A 21,545-nucleotide genomic window follows, 5' to 3' on the forward strand; every position below is an offset into this window, starting at 1 on the left:
GCAAAAATACACGCCTGTTTACTCCGTGTGAAGGCTCCCTAACGTTATAGGTGAGAGACAGGATCTAAGGAAAAAGGTTAAGGATAGGATCTAATAGGGAAGAGACGGGATCTAATAGTTATAGTGATAGAATCCATTGGGTAAGGATTCTCGTTACGTACTGATGGCTATAGAGTTAGATGTTACATTACTATTAGGACGCCTGGTTGTTCTTGTCTTTACAGATTTTGATAGGTGATACAGACTCTACAGAACGAGGAAATGGTCCAGTACGATTTATGGGATATTCTCCTCAAATTAACCACCTCTGGCCTGAGATAAAGTTAGAGGAACACCTGGAGACCTACGGATCCATCAAAGGCATGAGCAAAAGCAACCTAAAAGAAGTAATAAAGAGGTAAATGATTGTGTATTATTAACACAAAGTGGCCAAACGCTGTGCGGTGAACCCTGAACCTAAACGTTTATGGGAAATTAGTAACAAACCCGGCTTGTTAGGAGCCTGGGCACCCATCTTTAATGACTAGGGAGTAAGTGAAACCAGAGACTCCTGTTTGTTATGTTTTGCTCCTCGAGTATGGTCGGGGGCAGGGTAAGATGCTTTGGGTGCATTTCTTGCACTTTCTCAAGGAGAACCAAAGCTGCGTCCAAGACATCTCACCCAGACTTTGTACTGACGAGGAGCAAAACTCCTAAACATGGCTGTCTACAGATGATTGGCCGATATCTCCAGTCAGGGGTCAGACATTGACTTAGAGGGTAGCTACCTATAGGGGGCACTAGAGAGACAGTTTTCCTCCTTCGGCAGGTGAGCTAATCTGCACACAATTCTTAGGGCTAGTTCACACGTAAAAACCTCCTGGCTTATTTTGGTCCTGAAAAAAACCGCTTCCTAATTAGGAAGCTTTTTTTTGACATTGCCAGACTTTTTTTGGAGCTTTTTTTTGTAAAAACCGCTTCCAAAAAAAGCCAGGCTGTTTTCCCCTCCCATAGAAGTGAATGGGCTAAAAAAAACAGCTAGCGGTTTTTTGCAAAAAACCGCGCTGAAAAAAACCTGCGCTGTTTTTGCCTCCCATTCACTTCTATTGCTTTCTTCAGGCGGAAAACGCCTGAAGAAAGGTCATGTCGCTTCTTTTTTCTGCTAGCTGAAAAATAACTAGCAGAAAAAAAAAGCTAGTGGAAAAAAAAGCTAGCGGAAAAAAAAAGCTAGCTGTTCACATAGGGCTCCATTGTAAAGGGGCTGATTTTGAAGCGAAATCCGCTGTCAAAAAACTCCCCTTTGCCCACGTGTGAACTAGCCCTAAGCCTAATGGCTAGATCATTGTGTGCCATATTAGACATCAGTCTTATACTTGATGAAGTATCGCTAGGTGTGAATAGCGACATTACCGTCCTCCGTTCTCATGACTGCGTTATTTACAGGATAGCAGAGACTCTAGACATGAAGGACGATCTCCATAAACCAGCCAAGAAGCTCTCCATGGGAACTCAGCGCAAGGTGAATAGAGCCGTATCAGAATTGCTCTGTAGATAACTTATCCTATATAGGGCTTGCTCTATCATTCTAGTGTAATCTCTATATTCCACAGTTGTGCTTTGCGCTCAGCATGCTGGGTAATCCTGACGTTGTTCTGCTGGATGAGCCCTCCAACGGCATGGACTCCAAGGCGAAGCAGCGCATGTGGTGAGAAGTGCTGGCCTTTGCTGTGCTTGTGTTTGCTTTATCACCGTGTTCTGTCGTGTGTCTCTTACATGTTATGCATCTTCAGGAAGGTGATCCGCTCTACGTTCAAGGGCAAGGAGCAGGCTGCGGTGCTAACTACACATTTCATGGAGGAGGCAGAAGCTGTGTGTGACCGGGTGGCAATTATGGTGTCCGGGCAGCTGAGGTGGGTGCAAATCTGTTGTAGGGGGCACTTCTGCACCTACAATAATAGCAGGAAGGATAGACAACAGGTAATCTGCTTTGTTCTTGCTTGTTACAGATATATCGGGTCAGTTCAGCACCTGAAGAGCAAGTTTGGCCGTCATTATGCGTTAGATCTGAAGCTGGATGCTGACTCCGGGATGCAGCAGATGGAGCTACTACATAGGGAGGTCCTGAAACACTTCCCTAATGCCTGCCGCCAAGAGAGGTGAGTCTACACGTCTCATACAACACTCACATAACCTAAACATTAGGAAGGGACAGCAGCACTTTCCATATGACGTTTTCTTCTCTGCTACATCGGATACATCCTCATTATTCAGCCCTTTATTCCTCTCTCTGTCCGTATGTAACGAGCTCGTCTTAACTTAGAATTCTCTCCTTATTTCAGTTTTGCTTCATTAATGTCATATAAAGTTCCTAAAAGTGACGTCCAGTCCCTGTCGCAGGCGTTCTTCAACCTGGAGCAAGGTAATAGTTATACAGTGACATCTCTGTCTATGTCATACTTTCATGGGGCAGAAGACGTCTTGTAGAATATCTATTCTGTATTCACCAAAATCCTGTAACATGCCAGGACTATGAGTGGAAGGCAGCGTGTATCTGATGGGGATGCATTTATTATCCCAGTGCTTATAGAGGATTATGATACTGAACTCCACTTCCAATTGTCAGGCAGCAACATCACCTTTAAAGAACACAGGGCCGTGCTGCAGCTCAGACCCATCCAAACAAATGGCGCTGAGCTGCAATTCCATAGCCAATATGCATTGTACAGAGCTGAGGCCACAGCCATCAGTATCATAGTCCCTATTAACCGCTATGTAGGGGAGTTTAATATAGATATTAGGATAGGCTATATCAGATAGTGGTGCTGTGACTTCCAGCACCCACCTGTCAACTCATTGAAGTCTTTGTTCTGGTAAGTGCAGCACCCTTGTCATTGCCTACCAGACACAGTGCAATACATTAAATAATGGCCGTGTCAGGTATTACAGTATACTAGATCAGGGTAATATAGTGCAAAAAAAATAGAAAAAAATCAGGGCACTCACCAGCCAGTAGTAAAATTCACCAAACTTTAATAATCTTCCATAAAAATAGGCACTTGAACAGCATTTACAGACGGGGGTAGGGTAGATGGAATGTAGAAGAAATGAAGCGACGACCGTTTCGTGCTAAATGCACTTCATCAGGCTTCCCCTACCCCCGTCTGTAAATGCTGTTCAAGTGCCTATTTTTATGGAAGATTATTAAAGTTTGGTGAATTTTACTACTGGCTGGTGAGTGCCCTGATTTTTTTCTTTTTTTTTTTTTTGCACTATATTGGACTATTTGTTTAACAGTGAGCACCACCTGAATGCCAGATCATCTAGTTTGAGATCCAGTGATTTGGTGTATGTTCACACTCACAGAACGGTGCCGCTGCTTTTGAACTTTTTTGCACTAAATCAGGGTAAGCTGCAAAAAGCTGCAGTACCAGGCACTGCCACTACTAAATGTACGGCACTGGGCTCGATAAACAATGAAGCTGGAACACCGTGGCCCCTTTAATCTTTAGGTCCTCACTATCACAGCATCTTTATATGTATACTATGTATAACGCTGACATTATCTTCTTATTTTCTGTAGTGAAGCGTTCCTTCAATGTTGAGGAGTACAGCTTTTCACAGTCAACGCTTGAACAGGTAATAAACGGTTAAATTAGGTTTGGTAATGATGTATATCATATTGGTAGATCGCATAAAGCCTGGGCGCTGCAGACCAGAGCTGAACCAGCATGGCACTTGGAAAACTTGCAATAATAAGGGCCCAGACTGGTCCTTAAAACTCTCACCGTATACCCCTGCTAGTTCTGTGTGTCTGCAGAGCCTTGTTAGGAATAGGTCTGTCAGCACAATGATGACAGATGCAGCGTCGTATCCATTGTAAATGCAGCTCTGGTGGTGATTGGAGTATAGCACACAGTGCACGGAGAGAAAGTAGTTGCATGCTTATGATTATAGGTAGCTGCAATATCCAATCTAGATTGTAACAATCAGTGTCCTGTTCTTGCAATTACCAGGTCTTCATTGAACTTGCCAAGGAACAGGAAGAAGAAGACAATTTTGCCACCATGAACAGCACCCTCTGCTGGAACAGGAGACAGGAGGATAGAGTTGCCTTCTGAACGCTGCATCAAAAACGACACCCTGACGAGCGTACTAAGCGGCGTGACTCCGAGCCTTGCCCGAGGACCAATGGTGCATTGTTTTGGTGCGGTGTTACTGCCCCCCTCTGGCTGAGGACTGTGCTGTGTCTGTAAACCCCAAGCGCTGAGCTTACTTGAAAACCGGAGGGTTCCGACATTCAGGTTTCTAAAGGTTCCTAAGCACCTCATAAGTAATTTAGTGCTTTAACATGTTGCAGACACTCCGGCACTGTGACGACTCCATCATCGTGTAATATATATCAGCAGGACGAATCCTGTGCGCTTACTGAGATTGTCATGTTGTATTACCTCAAGTCTTCCTTCTTTTACTGTGAGATCTCTTGGGGGTCTCTGCCCCTTACCTTGAGAGATTTATGGACATTAACAATGCTCCTTCCTTCAGCCGCGGTCCTTGGGATCTTAGGGGGATCTCTAGTTAGTTAGTGTTATGTACTGAACCTTATGGAATCATCTTAAAGGGGCTGTCCAGGCTTTATCAAACGATGAACAATCGAAGATCGGAGGGGCTTGTCACCTGGGATGAACGTGACATCAAAGGCCACGCGATGTCATGTTTATCAGTCACATGGCCTGTTCGCAGCTCAGTCCCATTCAAGCGATTGATACTGAGCGGCGACACCAAGCACAGCCATTCTACAATGTACAGCGGTGCGCCTGGTTCTCATTGCTCACCCGAACGCCTTGGTGTCAGATTCCTTTATCAGTTAATAAAGCTTGGATAACCCCTTTAAATAGTAAGTTCGTTGCCCCACTCTATACATACTTACCAGAGGTATTCCCATGTTGTATACGGATGGCTTATTGATAGGATATTCCATGACATTATGATGGGTGGGGGTCTCGCCTCTGGGACACTCACCGGCCCTGATCCTTTCCCTGGCTACTCGCCGTGCAGGTGAATTTGGCCAGTAGCAGTTCCCAGTTCAGCCTGTTGGGGCGCTGTTGTGCAGGACTTGGTATCAGTGAAGGTTCTCTATCAGTCATAAAGTAGTCGGGATACCCATTAAGGAATAGGTTGAGGGGGTCTACTGGTTCTATGTAATTGCACCAGTAGGTGGCAGCAGTGCGCAGCTTTTACCCCGATCCCGTCAGTTCTGCATCTGCTAATTTAACCCTTTAGCTGTCCATGTTTGAAGTGCACATGAGGCACTTTAACAAGTCATGAATGTCTGAGTGTTTCATGGCTGAAACACAATCTGCACTGAAAATGAAGATTTTTTGTTTGTTTTTTTAATAAGTGGAGAGTCTGACGTGATAACCAGTAGTCCAGGAGACGAGGGAGGGGGAGGGGTCATGTGAAATTGCTGTTGTTCTTTTTATTGTTAGTACAGTATTTTTTTTTTGTACGTTTCTCTTAGTCTCTGCATTACCGTGTCCGATCTTCACACATCTGTGCCTGCAAGACTTTGCTATGCAAGATTACGAGCAGAGGAAAATTAGCAAAGAACGATCCGAGCGTAGATGGTAAGGATAGAATAGGCGAATAGTAGACGAAAGCAGAGAAGCACATCTATGGAAGGAGATAGAAATAATATAAGAAATCTACAAATAGCAAAAAGTTACTATATAATAAGAGATTGCTTTAAAGGGATTGTCCACATGGATGTAAATGAAGTTCAGTCATTGTATCATAAAAAGTAAACACAATGCCCAAGACTGGGAAAACCTGTCCTGCTCACATGGCTGATAACCTGCACCACAGGGACTGTGGACCCACTGTATATACGGTATATATATATATATATACAGTATATGGCACATATATACAGCCGGGATCAGAGAGAACTTAAATCCAAGCTGTTCGACCCTTTAGATGCTGCCGTTGGTAGTGACCGTGTCATCTTAAGTGGTTAGGCTCCTCCTGTCATCCCATCACCCTTCCTGTCTTCCCCCAATACAAGGTTATGGGGTGCTATAGCAGATGGGGATCTAACAGTGGCCTCCATGTCTGCAGTCTTAATACTCCTATTAGATCATGTCTGCGGCAGGGTGTAATAGGTTGCCTGTCTGCATTTAGTAGAAGTATTCCAGTGCATCACATCAAGAGGCTGCATGGTCACGATCCCTAAGGGCTGATTTACACGTCGTTATTTAGTCCGTAATCCGCATCAAAATCCGGGTCCAAAAACCGCCTCCCAACTAATTCAATGGGAGCCGGTCATTTCCTTTTTTGTTTGCGGAAAAAAAGAAGCGACTTGCCCTATCTTGACGCAAATTCTGTGGCAGAAACTGAGACAATCCCTCCGGACTAGGCCTGGAGCAGAAAGCCACGCCTGTCGGAAGCCGTGACAGTCGTGGCTAGCCTCAAGCAGGCGCATTTTGGTCCGGATTCTGGTGAACTATAGAATAACAAAACCCAAAATGTTGCAGAATTCCTGGCGCCTCTTACCCACAAAATGAAACTTTTTCAATGTACTGTAAACTCCAAAGCAGCGCTCTAAAAAATACAGCTCCTCCTGCAAAAAACAAGCCTTTATACAGCTGGGTTTATGGAAAAATGGAAAATACAGGGGTGAAAACTCCACAAAAATGATTGCATCCCGAAGGTCAAAAAACGGCTTTCAGGGATGCTATTTCCTGAAAACTTTGCAAACGTTCTTTCCAAAGCGTCATGGGAATGGGGATGTTGCCACGTGATTTTCTGCGATGCTTTTTTTGCTGCAGGACGCCACGGGGAACCTTAAGGGGTTAAATTCCCTGTGGATTCCCCGGAGTGAGCCGGACGGGTTTTCAGCTTCTATATGTAATGCAAACCATTCACTGACAGCAAGCAAGGCCCCCGCAGGTACAGGATTTACATCAACGCGGAGACCCCCTTTAGAGTAAGTTACTATAAGGAATGTACGTATATTTTATTTTACCATAAGACAGAGCTATTCATATATAATACCGAGTATTATAGGCAGGGACTGAGCGCGGCCGCGACGACTGAGGATACAGTGAGCAGACGCATATATGTATATATTGCTGTCTTTTATAATGTTGTAATAAATTATAATGGTAAAGATGATTACTATTAGATTAATGATAAGCGGAATCCCTACCCTGCAGTGAGCTCGCCGCCGCTACCATATATACTGTATGTAGGTGTATAGTGCGATACAGGTTTACATACTGCCCATAGTGCACAAGCTCTCACCTCTGTATTACTGCGGCAAGGCCTGGCCCAAACCAACAGCACTATAGGGTGTATCCTAATCTACAATATAATGCTAGGCTTAAAGGGGACGAATGGGGTTGTTTGGCGGGGACCCCACCGATCATGTGAGCAGAGGTCCTGTGTCTGGTGCACATGTCCCCCCCTGTGCACGTCTGTCTTCATCAGTCTCGTTGACTTATAACCGGGCATGTGCGACCATTGTACTGGGTTCTCATGATCGGTAACTGCCCCAGCAGTGATCCCCTGGCGTAGGGTCTGTCTAATGTCAGGGCGCACTGTCAGACCCCAGGGCGGCTCATTTACCAACAGTGCTTTGCATTGTGTAGGCTAAAAGGTAATGAGCCCCAAATATCACATGATGGGATACCCCAAAGCCGCAACAACCCGCCAATGTACCAGCAGCAAAAGGGACTCATGGGATTGGGAAATATTCACATGGAGCTGCAGATTTTCTGTCCAGATTCGTGGAATAAGATTGCAGCAAAATGGCGGAGAGCTGAACAAATCTTATTATGCTGCAGAAATATCACCAGGGTCAACTCCCTCTAGAACTTTCCTCCATGGACTTCACCTTTTACGATGCAAGGGGTGAAATCCAATGCACAACATGTAGATTGTCAAAGAATTTGCTGCAAATCTGAAATTTTTTTTGCCTTCACCTGTGGATATAACCCTGGCAGAAAATGTAGAGGAATGGTAGGCAGTGTCCAGCACTGCACCGGCATCCAGTCGGGCACTCCGCCCCGGATTAGACCCAATGAATGGACCTAGTCCGGAGGAGGGAGTGTCTTCAGGCCGAATCATGAGGCAAAACGGCCTGAAGAATAAGAACGTCGCTTCTTTTTCCGGGAGCCAGAGCAAACCAGCTCCCAGAATAATGAACTAACCGGCTCCCATTGATTTCAATGGGAGCTGTCTTTTTGGTCAGGATTTTGAGGCGGATACGGCCTCAAAATCCTGACCAAATAACCCCATGTGAACTTCCCCTTACATTCCTCTCCAAATTATACCCTGTGAACAGACCCTTATAGTGCAAACATTACTGATCTACAGGATACGGCGTTATATCCATAGACATTGTATTGTACAGCCTGTAAATGGTTAATCATTGCAGCCGTAGCGGTGACAGTGCCCAGTACTGCTGACAACGGAACAACCCAAATAGATCCCACTGACTTATTTTAGGGTTTTCCTTTAAAGGGATCCTATCAGTCAGACACAATTTTTTCTAGGTACCACATTGGAATAGCCTTAAGAAAGGCTCTTCTTCTCCTACCTTTCGTTGTCTTCTCCGCGCCGCCGTTCGCCTACAATCCCGGTTCTTGATGGTAAGCAAATTAGCTCTCTCGCAGCACTGGGGGCAGGCCTCAGTGCTCAGACAGCACTGGGGCCATCCCCAATGCTGCGAGAGAGATCTCTCTAGCGCCACCTCCATCTTCGTCAGCAGCGTCCTCTTCAGCCTCTTCTTCCAGCGGTGGTTTGTTACTTCTAGGCCTCGGGCCTTGGGCAGAGCCTGCGAATGCCCACAGGCCACGAGAAAATGGCTGCTTACAATACTGTGCAAGCGGCCATTTTCTCATGGCCTGTGGGCATGCGCAGTCTGCTCTGCCCAAGGCCTAGAAGTTACAAGCCACCGCCGGAAGAAGAGGCTGAAGAGGACGCTGCTGATGAAGATGGAGGCGGCGCTGGAGAGTTCTCTCGCAGCATTGGGGACGCCCCCAGTGCTGTCTGAGTGCTGGGGACCGCCCCCAGTGCTGCGAGAGAGCTAATTTGCACACCGACAAGAACCAGGATTGTAGGCGAACGGTGGCGCGGAGAAGACAACGAAAGGTAGGAGAAGAAGAGCCTTTCTTTAGGCTATTCCAACGTGGTACCTAGAAAAAATTTTGCCTGACTGATAGGATCCCTTTAAACACATTGAACACTAAATTATGATAAAATGGGACAGTAATGGAATGTTTTATGACAACTTGCCTTACAGAGAAAATCCACGTTTTTTTGTGTTTGCAATGCATGACATGTCACCTGATACCTGCCCCTAAAACGTGGCATCAGAAGGGCTCCGAAATGCAACGATTTGACCAAATACCGGAGACGGCTTTTATCTTGCTGTAGCGTTGCAGCACTTCTGTGTTTCACCTTTGAGATGATGTTATTGAGTAATAAACATGGATTGCACTGATATTACAAGTACATGGATGTGTCTGTCTTCTCTTACAATATGTCTGCAGCACAGCCTGGCGGTGTTCAGGTGAAGACGACCCATAGCACGTCTAAGTCAGGTTTTCAGAAGACAGAATTGACCCCCTTGAAGGGTTTTAGATTGACAAGTTAGCAGGCACGGCCCGATTACAGAGGCGATCAGCAGACAGGCAAGTCAAAGTTGTCACACACAGGTGAGGACATGTCCAAGATGATGTACTATCCACATGAAATTATAACTTGCATAGTATGGTGCCACCTGGTGTTCAAATTGTATAGCAATGTACCAGTCTACTGAGTGAGCTGTTGGTGAACGCACATGCTCAGTCACTCTCCCCATGGCAGGGCAGCCAATAGAAAGACAAGGAGCAGTCTCTGTAGTACATGGTAGTATAAAAGTAAGGGAAGTAAGAAGGGATTATATTATCAGCTGCCAGAGGGGAAGGAGACTGATTCAGCCAAGAACCTGTTCCTGGCAGCTACCAATGGAGGCTCATGAAAGCAAAACAACTGCCTAAAATGACTTACCGTAACTTATCATTTTTTTTGGACTTTTGGTAAAAGAAAAATTTAGGTAAAAGTATAATACATAGGACAAGTCTGGACGTCATCTAAGAGATCATGAACTTCCGTTGTATATGCCATAAGCCCTCCAGCTACTACTTATGACAAAATCCAGCCGTGAACGCTTGTAGGATGGCATTATACAGGGCACAAGGCAAGCCATGCCAAACACTGAGGGCTCTAAGATCCAGCAGGACAGGGGTTGGAGAAAACAGATTTCTGGAAACCCCAGATAAGATTTACCTGGATTTAGAAACTTTGTAATATTATGTTTGCTCTTAAATTTGTAATTTGGTAATAACAAGTAATCCCCTAATGACAAGATAAGGGAGACGTATATGATTGTGGGGTCTCGCTGCAGAGCCCCCTCTAGTCACTATATGATTGGTGGTGTACCACTGCAGAGCCCCCCACTAGTCACTATATGATTGGTGGTGTACCACTGCAGAGCCCCCCACTAGTCACTATATGATTGGTGGTGTACCACTGCAGAGCCCCCCACTAGTCACTATATGATTGGTGGGGTCCCACTGCAGAGCCCCCCACTAGGTACTATATGATTGGTGGGGTCCCACTGCAGAGCCCCCCACTAGTCACTATATGATTGGTGGGGTCCCACTGCAGAGCCCCCCACTAGTCACTATATGATTGGTGGTGTACCACTGCAGAGCCCCCCACTAGTCACTATATGATTGGTGGGGTCCCACTGCAGAGCCCCCCACTAGGTACTATATGATTGGTGGGGTCCCACTGCAGAGCCCCCCACTAGTCACTATATGATTGGTGGGGTCCCACTGCAGAGCCCCCCACTAGTCATTATATGATTGGTGGGGTCCCATGTCTCCTGTATGAAAGGAGTGGCAGGTTACACGTGGCCACTGTTGCTCCATTCAGTTCTTTAGGACTGCTTGTACTTGGCTTCTCAAAAATCATATGTGGGAAAAGGGGAAACACACAGCCCACTTACCGAAAGTCCATAAACTCTGTTATGATCAACTCCAAATGATCCGGAAACGTTCTGCACGGATTCATGGACCCCTTTCTGCTGGGGCGAAACTGTATCTCCAACAGACAAAGGTAAATCCAGCAAAGCTTGAAATACCATAAAACGTACCCACCGGCATCCAGTCACAGTATTCCGCTCCGGATTAGGCCCAAATGAATGGGCCTAGTTGGGAAGGAGGTGTCGCGAGGCGGAAAGGTCATGTTGCTTCTTTTTTCTTCTGATTTCCATGGGAGGCGTTTTTTTTGATCAGGATCTTGACGTGTCAGGATCTTGATTCCGTGTCAAAATCCTGACCAAAAAACCCCGTGTGAACTCAGCCGTTTAGGCTCCATTCACACAGAGTTTTTTGGTGAGGAAAAAATCCACTTTAGGAAATTTACAAGTTTTTTTTTCTCCAGCTACCGGTTTTTCAACCTGTTTTTTGCCAATTCCATGTGGATTTTCCACCTCCCATTCTTCGCGTTGATTTTGCAGGTGGAATCCACCTGCAAAAGAAAAAAAAAAAACTAGTGGAACCCGTAGTATTTTCCACGTGGATTCTGACACTGATTCAGTGCCAAAAGCCTCGCCAAAAAACTCCATGTAAATGGACCCTTAGGTTGAGGCCCCACATTGCGGAAACGCAGCTTTTTTTGTTGCAGATTTTGTTGCGGTTTTTTATGCCAAGGCCAAGAATGGCTACAAAAGGAAAGGGAAATATCTAGGAAGTTCTTATACTTCTCCCTTCTGCCCAATCTAGTCCTGGCTTTGACTCAGAAAACCGTAACAAAATCTGCAACAAAAAAAGCTGCGTTTCTGCAACGCAGGACTTAGCCATAGGCATTCAATTGAACGGACTCAGCTGTGATACCAGGAACAATTTATGGTGCTGCGCTTGCTATGTACTAAAAAGGGCGCAACGCTCACCTTAAACCCACAGCCTCTTCAACTGTCTGATCATCTGCTGGTCTAGGTGTAAGATCCCTTTAACTGATCAGTACTGGTTATGTTATACTTTATCACACTGTCTACGTTGAATCGTTTTCGATTTTTATTTTTTTTTTAACCCTTTTCTTTTTAGAATGCTGAGGACATGGCTGATCTGAAAGAGAAAGAATTCGTATATTTATGTGATTCTCCATATGAATAAGCCTGGTACGCTTCAGACAACATATAATTCTGCAGATGATTTTTCAGCTTTGCTGTGTAGACTGGGACAGAGGAGGCAGAGTCATCTCATATTCATTATACTAGGAAAGGGGCAATGGGGATCACATCTATTCAGAGAGACTACATAGTCCATGCATTGCAGCTGCCATAAAGCAAACTCTTCCTGCTGCAATGTCTCCAGTGTGTGCTTCCAATATGGCCGCCTCCAGGTAACGTCCAGCACTGTCTCTCTTCTATACATAGCTGATGACATTACAATAAGATCGGATCCGTTTGCTTTCTGGTGTTCTGACGTCTCTTTGCAGCTGTTCTCTTCTTACATTCCAGATGTGTAAGGGAATACGTATTCTCTAAAGGAGCGCTCAAGATATTAAAACCAGGTCATTAAGGGTAGAAATACCGAAATGTACATGAGAAATGACGTCATATAGTGCAGATGTTATAACCGTGTCCACATAGCATGAGAGTGAACTCCATGTATTATAACCAGCAGGGAGAAGTGCACAGATCACACCGAGAGCTGCAGAGGATCCGAGCACAAGAGCAGCAGTATAGATATAGCAGGTCATTGTAGTGGTGTAAGGTAAAGCTGTATATGGCGGGATATTATGTTTAGATGTGATGATCTGCCTGCTCATGTCTAGATATGCGATTTACATGAAAATGGGGCCCCAGAGCTGCACAGAGGCATACTTGGAAACTGTAGAATAACCGCACCAAGGTCCTGGGATTAGGTTCACAACCAGTTTACTGCTGACAGACTCCTGTAATAGTTTATATTCGTCAATGAACTTTCCCTCTCTGTCTCCCCCTCCCCTCTCCTTTAGGGCTAGTTCACACAGGGACATGGAGGAGGATTTTGACAGCGGAATCCACGTCATAATCCCCCTCCATACAATGTTAGTCTATGTAGACTGCTAGCAGAGAAAAAGAAGCGACATGACCTTTCTTCAGGCGTTTTCCGCCTGAAGAAAGCAATAGAAGTGAATGGGAGGCAAAAACTGCACGTTTTTTTGCAAAAATAAGCAACACTTTTTTTTTTGAAAAAACGCAACGCGGTTTTTTCAGCAAACAGCCTGGCTTTTTTTAGGTAGCATTCACACGGAGTAACGCCGGCCGTAATTTGTGCTTCTTTTTACTGGCGTAGAAATGCGAGGGTCACATTTACACTGCGTTTTTTTACTATGAGCGTATAAGCGGCGTTTTTTGTTCACGTAAACGCTCCGTTTAAGCTGCGTTTTTTAAGTGTTTACATGAGCAAAAAATGCCACGTATACGCTTATAGTAAAAAAAAACGCAGCGTAAACGTGACCCTCGCATTTCTACGCCAGTAAAAATAAGCACAAATTACGGCCGGTGTTACTCCGTGTGAATGCTCCCTTAAGCTGTTTTTACAAAAACAAAGCTCCAAAAAAAGCTTGGCAAGGTCCACAAAAAACCTCCTAATTAGGAAGCTTTTTTTTCCGGTGGCAAAATAAGCCACACGTTATTTATGTGTGAACTAACCCTTACCCCTCTGTCTCCCCCTCCCCGCTCCTTTACCTCTCTGTCTCCCCCTCTCCTTTACCTCTCTGTCTCCCCCTCTCCTTTACCTCTCTGTCTCCCCCCTCCCCTCTCCTTTACCCCTCTGTCTCCCCCTCCCCTCTCCTTTACCTCTCTGTCTCCCCCTCTCCTTTACCCCTCTGTGTCCTCCTCCCCCTCTCCTTTACCCCTCTGTCTCCCCCTCCCCTCTCCTTTACCCCTCTGTCTCCCCCTCCCCTCTCCTTTACCCCTCTGTCTCCCCCTCCCCTCTCCTTTACCTCTCTGTCTCCCCCCTCCCCTCTCTTCTAACCTCTCTGTCTCCCCCCTCCCCTTCCTCCTTTACCCCTCTGTCTCCCCCTCCCCTCTCCTTTACCTCTCTGTCTCCCCCTCCCCTCTCCTTTACCCCTCTGTCTCCCCCTCCCCTCTCCTTTACCTCTCTGTCTCTCCCCTCTCCTCTCCTTTACCTCTCTGTTCTCCCCCTCCCCTCTCCTTTACCCCTCTGTCTCCCCCTCCCCTCTCCTTTACCTCTCTGTCTCCCCTCTCCTTTACCCCTCTGTGTCCTCCTCCCCTCTCCTTTACCCCTCTGTCTCCCCCTCCCCCTCTCCTTTACCCCTCTGTCTCCCCCTCCCCTCTCTTCTAACCTCTCTGTCTCTCCCCCTCCCCTCTCCTTTACCCCTCTGTCTCCCCCTCCCCTCTCCTTTACCTCTCTGTCTCCCCCTCCCCCTCTCCTTTACCCCTCTGTCTCCCCCTCTCCCTCTCCTTTACCCCTCTGTCTCCCCCTCCCCTCTCCTTTACCTCTCTGTCTCCCCCTCTCCCCTCTCCTTTACCCCTCTGTCTCCCCCCTCCCCTCTCCTTTACCTCTCTTGTCTCCCCCTCCCCTCTCCTTTACCCCTCTGTCTCCCCCCTCCCCTCTCCCTTTACCCCTCTGTCCTCCCCCCTCCCCCTCTCCTTTACCCCTCTGTCTCCCCTCCCCTCTTCCTTTACCTCTCTTGTCTCCCCTCTCCCCTCCCTCCTTTACCTCTCTGTCTCCCCCTCCCCTCTCCTTTACCTCTCTGTCTCCCCCTCCCCTCTTCCTTTACCCCTCTGTCTCCCCCTCCCACTCTCCTTTACCTCTCTGTCTCCCCCTCCCCCTCTCTTCTAACCTCTCTGTCTCTCCCTCCCCTCTCCTTTACCCCTCTGTCTCCCCCTCCCCTCTCCTTTACCTCTCTGTCTCCCCCCTCCCCTCTCCTTTACCCCTCTGTCTCCCCCCTCCCCTCTCCTTTACCCCTCTGTCTCCCCCTCCCCTCTCCTTTACCCCTCTGTCTCCCCCTCCCCTCTCCTTTACCTCTCTGTCTCCCCCTCCCCTCTCCTTTACCTCTCTGTCTCCCCCTCCCCTCTCCTTTACCCCCTCTGTCTCCCCCTCCCCTCTTCCTTTACCCTCTCTGTCTCCCCCCTCCCCCTCTCCTTTACCTCTCTGTCTCCCCCCTCCCCTCTCCTTTACCCCCTCTGTCTCCCCCCTCCCCTCTCCTTTACCCCTCTGTCTCCCCCTCTCCTTTACCTCTCTGTCTCCCCCTCCCCTCTCCTTTACCCTCTCTGTCTCCCCCCTCCCCTCTCCTTTACCTCTCTGTCTCCCCCCTCCCCTCTCCTTTACCCCTCTGTCTCTCCCTCCCCTCTCCTTTAAGCTGATCCTTACACCTTCTGTGTTCCATGATATTTCCCATTATAAGTATATGTAACCTTCATCAAGCACATAAATCTTGTCCCATGTACTGCGGGGGCGGGGGAAGTAAAGATAAAAAATAGTTTTCCTCAAAATCTGATATCAGGGGACAGTGATATGACCCAGTAAGCATTTTCTTTTCCTGCCAATTTCCTATTTGAATTCACTGTGTGCCAGATGTTACATAGAGCAGAAGAAACCATCGGACATCCCAGAGATGTGGAATCTAATGAGCGGGGAGAACAGAGCGGCTCTCTTGTCACCATCTTATGTGTATAACAATCCATGTCTTGTCAGCCCAATATCCTGACCTTCGCTCCTTTGTCCCGTCTTTTGCCCCTTTTTGTGACAAATAGTATGTACAACCTCACACGTCTATCAGAAGACATCCATATTGTCTCATCTCAGAAGAACCAAGACGCTAGACAGCCATGAAGGGGGGGGGGGGGGGGGGGCAATAATTTATAGGACGTCTCACTACGGACTGTGCAACTATTCACATCCAAATGTGTTATTATTAGTGAAAACACCAAAATAGACCCCAAAATAAAGACCCCTGAGCACTAAACACATTAAGACCTCAGACCAGACCTCTAAGAATAATTTAGCAGCTTAGTTTACAATTATATATTTCTTATTCAGGACCACTGCCCCATACTTCCATCGATGGGCTTTAGGGGCGTGGCTTTCCATCGATGGGCTTTAGGGGCGTGGATTTCCATCGATGAGCTTTAGGGGCGTGGATTTCCATCGATGGGCTTTAGGGGTGTGACTTTCCATTGATGGGCTTTAGGGGCTTGGCGTTCCATCGATGGGCTTTAGGGGCGTGGCTTTCCATCGATGGGCTTTAGGGGTGTGGCTTTCCATCGATGGGCTTTAGGGGCTTGGCGTTCCATCGATGGGCTTTAGGGGCGTGGCTTTCCATCGATGGGCTTTAGGGGTGTGGCTTTCCATCGATGGGCTTTAGGGGCGTGGCTTTCCATCGATGAGCTTTAGGGGTGTGGCTTTCCATCGATGGGCTTTAGGGGTGTGGCTTTCCATTGATGGGCTTTAGGGGCGTGGCTTTCCATCTATGGGCTTTAGGGTATAGCTTTCCATCAATGGGCTTTAGGGGCGTGGCTTTCCATCGATGGGCTTTAGGGGCGTGGCTTTCCATTGATGGGCTTTAGGGGTGTGGCTTTCCATCGATGGGCTTTAGGGGCGTGGCTTTCCATCGATGGGCTTTAGGGGCGTGGCTTTCCATCGATGGGCTTTAGGGGTGTGGCTTTCCATCGATGGGCTTTAGGGGCGTGGCTTTCCATTGATGGGCTTTAGGGTATAGCTTTCCATCAATGGGCTTTAGGGGCGTGGCTTTCCATCGATGGGCTTTAGGGGTGTGGATTTCCATCGATGGGCTTTAGGGGTGTGGCTTTCCATCGATGGGCTTTAGGGGTGTGGCTTTCCATCGATGGGCTTTGGGGGCGTGGCTTTCCATCGATGGGCTTTAGGGGTGTGGCTTTCCATCGATGGGCTTTAGAGGCGTGGCTTTCTATCGATGAGCTTTAGGGGTGTGGCTTTCCATCGATGGGCTTTAGGGGCGTGGCTTTCCATCGATGGGCTTTAGGGCGTGGCTTTCCATCGATGGGCTTTAGGGGCGTGGCTTTCCATTGATGGGCTTTAGGGGCGAGGCTTTCCATCGATGGGCTTTAGGGCGTGGCTTTCCATTGATGGGCTTCACTATCTGCTGCTCCTAAGTGCTGCTCAGCTCGCACCCAGAAGTGAAGGAAGCCGGCTTACAATGTTACGTTACCATAGACATGTTGATCCTGAGATCCTATTGGGCAGTGAACTGCCTTTTTCTTCATCTTGGCTTGCAGTAGACTGTGGCCTTACCTGCGACTGGTGTATCTTAAAGTAACTGGAAATGTCCCTGGATTTTTGCAAGTCGCTTTATACTGCATCCTGGGGCGCGCCTGTACAATGGGCCGCAGAGGGCACTGCCGTTTATGATCTGAGACTGAAGGTGTGCCCAGCTAAGTTTAAGTGAGTTGCTCTTGGAGCCTATTTAGGCTACAACCGTTACTCTATGTCCCCATTACGAGAGACTGAACCCCTAAACAATGTCCATTTAAGAGTCTCTGTACCCATTGGTCACGGTACCGCCAAGCCTAGAGTCTTGAAGTCATTAAAGGGATTGATCCAAGGTTTAATTATCTCCTATCTAATGGACAAAGGATAACTTGCTAAGCAGTGGGGTCTGACTACTAAGATGCTCCATTCCCCCATAGGAGTGGAGCAGCGGATGAAGCATGCGCCCTGCCACTCTGTATCATTTCTATGGATATAGCCAGGCACTGCACTCCACTATCTCCAGCAGTCCCATAGACTGGGAAACAGCGTTGCAATACTTGTGTCAATGTGTCATGACACTACATGATGGTCCAATCACAAACCTTGGCAGTCCCTGATGTCCGTCAGAAGCGCAGAAGACAACAGGGAGTCAGTAACCTCCCGTGTGCTCCAGTTATTACACTCCGGGGCTGGAGAGGTCTTGGCACAGGTAATGCCTTGGAAGGAGCTGCTGGACTCGCCACCTATTCCTCACATTTCTGTCTCATATTATTTTACTTGACAGCAAATTTAACAGACAGGAGCCATCTGATAGTTTAATGAAAGTGATTTGCGCTTACGTTCAGGACGGGGTATTCTATCAAATGGAACCGCCGCTTTAAGGGGTGCTCCGATCTCACGGGGGTGCAAGACGATTTCCTCTGCACTACATATGTGTCCCAGCTCACGCCAAGTCTTTCTCCTGCCAGCAGAGGAGTCTCCATCCTACACAGAACCTTCTTGTTACATGAAGCTTTTGTCACTCGCTTTCTTCTTTTTGTTACAGTGTATCAGCACAGCTGTATTTGTACCAATGGAACGATTCCAAGACGTATCACGTGATGACTCTCCAGCATTATTAGGATACAGAATAGAATGATCAGCGAGCACTTTCTAGTGGAGGAAACAGACGGTAAGATCTCTACCCCTCCCTCCGAGTCCTAAACTTCAGAGCAGCAGAAGACGACATGAAGTGGAGAGACAAGAAACTTTCTCCCATCAGAAGCCTCAATATCTGAGCCCTTCTCAGTGTTTACCCTGCGGCCGAGCAAAGAATTCAGGGTAAGTCGGCGCTTTAAGGGTCAATTCCGATGTGACGGATACAGTATCCGCAGATTCGCACAGGTAAAGGTCACAGCAGATTACAGTATTGGGCAAGTGGGAGAGATATTACACACTTCATCCATAGGCTGTGGACATCTTCACTGTGACAAAGTGAGAATATTGCTGATTCCCACATCCACAGTATTCTGCCCCATTGCAGGTTTCTTAGCACTGATGTTATCACTTTCAGGGTAAGTCTACATGTAACCAGGAAATATATCAGGGATTCTGAATCTGCACCAAAATCAGCAAGCAAATTTTGTTATGTGTTGACATACATAGCACTTCATACGTGGATGTTTTTCCTCTCTCCTCAGCATGCGGGTAATATTTGGTATACTCTCTATACACTGAAGACTCAACACCCCCCCACACACACACACACACACACACACCACCATCAGTAGGTCTTTGGAGTGTGGGATGAAACCCACGCAAACACGGGGAGAACATACAAACTCCTTGCAGATGTCGTCCTTTGCAGGATTTGAACCCAGGACCCCAGCCCCATGCCACCTTTCGTTTCAATTGCATGCAGAACATCTGCGACATGTCCAATGGGGCACATTTTATTAGAATTTTCACTCTCTGCATTGCAAAGAGTGAAATCTGCCGTAAATCAGCAACATCTTTGCCATTAAATCTGCAAAAAAAATTGGTGCATTTGCCTTGCACAGAACGTTTGCAGAGGTTTCCTCTATGGACTTTCTGCTTGCATTATACCTATAGGGAAGCTGCCTCTGTATCAGTAGGTATAGGTGACAAGCTGCTATTTCCAAAACTGCAACGGTTTTAGAAAATCACAACGTGTCTGCTGTGCATGTTCAACTGCAAAATGGGGATGGAATTCACCGATTTGCCGTGACTGTAAAAAGCAGCTTTTTTCCCCGCTGTGTTTCAGCCGCAGGCAAATCACGAGACGGTTACGCCATGAGGGGTCCCCGGCCTTATTCTTCTCCCTTTTGCACTAAGAACGCAGCTTTTCCAAAATATGTGAACTCAGCCTAACACAATCTTATCTGACAGAGAATATCGGCCATGTGATTGGCGGTTTTTTAATGGCCATCACACGGCCACATTAATGTTACTGTCTGACCAAACATCTGATTGTCCGCCGTCACAGACTTTCAAAACATAGGTCATGTTCTATTGCTTTGCGCTTTCATGGATCCCTCCATACACTGCAGTATATAAGATATCTGTGAAAATGGCCGCCCCTCTGGTGCAGAGAGACTGCGGAGATGGACGTTTATCATGGCTGTTTTCATCCCCGGTCATGTGAATATAAGTGTGGAAATCAATGGCCTCTTATACCAGTTACCTTTATAGGTGAAAATTCAATGTTGGCAGCCCTTTAAAGTGTAGTTAAACTTTCTGATAAGTTTTGGTGTTCTGGCAGGATTTTTTGTTATTATGTAATATATCGTTTATTCTTCGGTATTGAAATCTGTTTCTGCATCAAATAGTAGTGAGCTGACGCGTTTTACCGCAATCCTTCTGTTTTCCAGATGCCGGAGAGGAAGGTGACAGACACCGGTCTAGTTCAGCAGACCCTGGCGCTGCTGCTGAAGAATCTGATCCTCAAGTGGAGGCGGAAGTGGTCCACAATATGGGTAGGGGCGTAAGGGATCTGCTCAATGGATATGAATATTTTTAGTGGTTTGCAACATTGTTATGGCGTCTGATGGACACAGAACAGTCCTGGATCGTATCTCTGCCTGCCACATGTTTGGATGTTTAAGGGAATGTTCACACAGCAAAATTTGGTGCTGAATTTAAGGTGGAATCTGCCTCACAATCCACTCCAAATTCTGCCTAAAACAAGGCTCCGCTGATTTAAAGGGATTCTACCATTAAAACCTCTTTTTTTGTAGATAAGACGTCGGAATAGCCTTTAGAAAGGCTATTTGTCTCTTACCTTTAGATGTGATCTCTGTTAGGAGTATTTTGTGTCGTGGGTATTGGTGCACACCTTCTGACTTGCTCGCAAGCACTGTTGGTAGGCAGCTTGATTTCCTGGTTAATTAGTCTGTCCTCCCATTTGCACCTGGGAGGAGTGGTCTCTACTCTGTATTTAAACCCATGCCTCCCATGGTTCTGTGCTGAGTGTCGCTTTTACAGAGCTAGGCCTTAGCAGGAGGAGTAGGTGGTTATCTTGGATAGAGGAAGTTCCTTGGTTGGTTTTTGGGAGGTTTTGGGTGAACAAGTTGGTGTGTGTGTTTTCCCTTCTGTGTTCACCAATCCTCCCTCTGTGTATAATTGACTGTGTGAGTGAATTGCCTTATCCTTTGATTTCTACTCAGTTTCCCTGTGTTTGTTTCCTAGTGTATGGTTCCTTCCCATATTGGTTTGGGGAATTCTTTCCTACATGTTTCCTGTGTGCTGCTTGTGTTGTTAGTCAGCGCACACCCTTGTCAGTCCCTGTCAGTAGCAGCTTCACTTGTTCGTTAGGGGTGACCCCCTTTAGTCTCCAGTCCCTAGAGATCTTATAGGGCATTCCTTCTCCCACTTCCCTCTAGGCCTACGGTGTCAGTGAGAGAGGAGCTGTCGGGGTCAGGCTTAGCCTGAGAACAGCCGACCTACACCCGTGAGGCAGGGCCCGGGTTAGCTAGTGGGAGTAGTGCAGGGCGAGATTTCCTACTGCTATCCCTTAGCCCCGTTGCAGCTACCTGGACTGACATAACAGTACACTCAGCCGGTTAAGAAAAAAAAAAAAAAAAAAAAAAAAAAAGGTTCGTTTGCATTATGACGGACCTGAAACAGTTGTACCAGGCGGTGCAGCAGATTTCCACTGAGATGGAGGGGATTAAGCTACGAATGGATGCCATCCAAGCTTCTGGCGTATCTCAAGTACAGCAGTTGGCTCAACACACAGCCTCTCAGGTGGAGGGCATACAGAGGCAGGTGAGTAGC

General features: G+C 47.0%; 2 protein-coding genes across 2 annotated transcripts in view; both read left to right on the plus strand.

Annotated features, from left to right (window-relative positions):
• The window catches only part of ABCA5 (ATP binding cassette subfamily A member 5), an 84,995-nt gene extending 76,472 nt beyond the window's left edge, over window positions 1–8,523 (plus strand). The window contains exons 33-40 of the mRNA XM_075279253.1: window positions 225–397; window positions 1,423–1,498; window positions 1,590–1,684; window positions 1,770–1,889; window positions 1,986–2,135; window positions 2,319–2,398; window positions 3,560–3,615; window positions 3,993–8,523. Of these exons, the coding sequence (XP_075135354.1) occupies window positions 225–397; window positions 1,423–1,498; window positions 1,590–1,684; window positions 1,770–1,889; window positions 1,986–2,135; window positions 2,319–2,398; window positions 3,560–3,615; window positions 3,993–4,097 (855 nt within the window). The 3' untranslated portion in view covers window positions 4,098–8,523. The remainder of the gene's footprint in view (window positions 1–224; window positions 398–1,422; window positions 1,499–1,589; window positions 1,685–1,769; window positions 1,890–1,985; window positions 2,136–2,318; window positions 2,399–3,559; window positions 3,616–3,992) is intronic.
• Window positions 8,524–17,918: 9,395 nt separating this feature from the next.
• LOC142210231 (ABC-type organic anion transporter ABCA8-like) overlaps window positions 17,919–21,545 on the plus strand; it is a 55,496-nt gene continuing 51,869 nt past the window's right edge. The window contains exons 1-3 of the mRNA XM_075279257.1: window positions 17,919–17,979; window positions 18,316–18,590; window positions 20,141–20,245. Coding sequence (XP_075135358.1) covers window positions 20,141–20,245 — 105 coding nt within the window. The 5' untranslated portion in view covers window positions 17,919–17,979; window positions 18,316–18,590. The remainder of the gene's footprint in view (window positions 17,980–18,315; window positions 18,591–20,140; window positions 20,246–21,545) is intronic.

The sequence above is a fragment of the Leptodactylus fuscus genome, chromosome 6 (assembly GCF_031893055.1).
Source record: "Leptodactylus fuscus isolate aLepFus1 chromosome 6, aLepFus1.hap2, whole genome shotgun sequence".
Lineage (NCBI taxonomy): Eukaryota > Metazoa > Chordata > Amphibia > Anura > Leptodactylidae > Leptodactylus > Leptodactylus fuscus.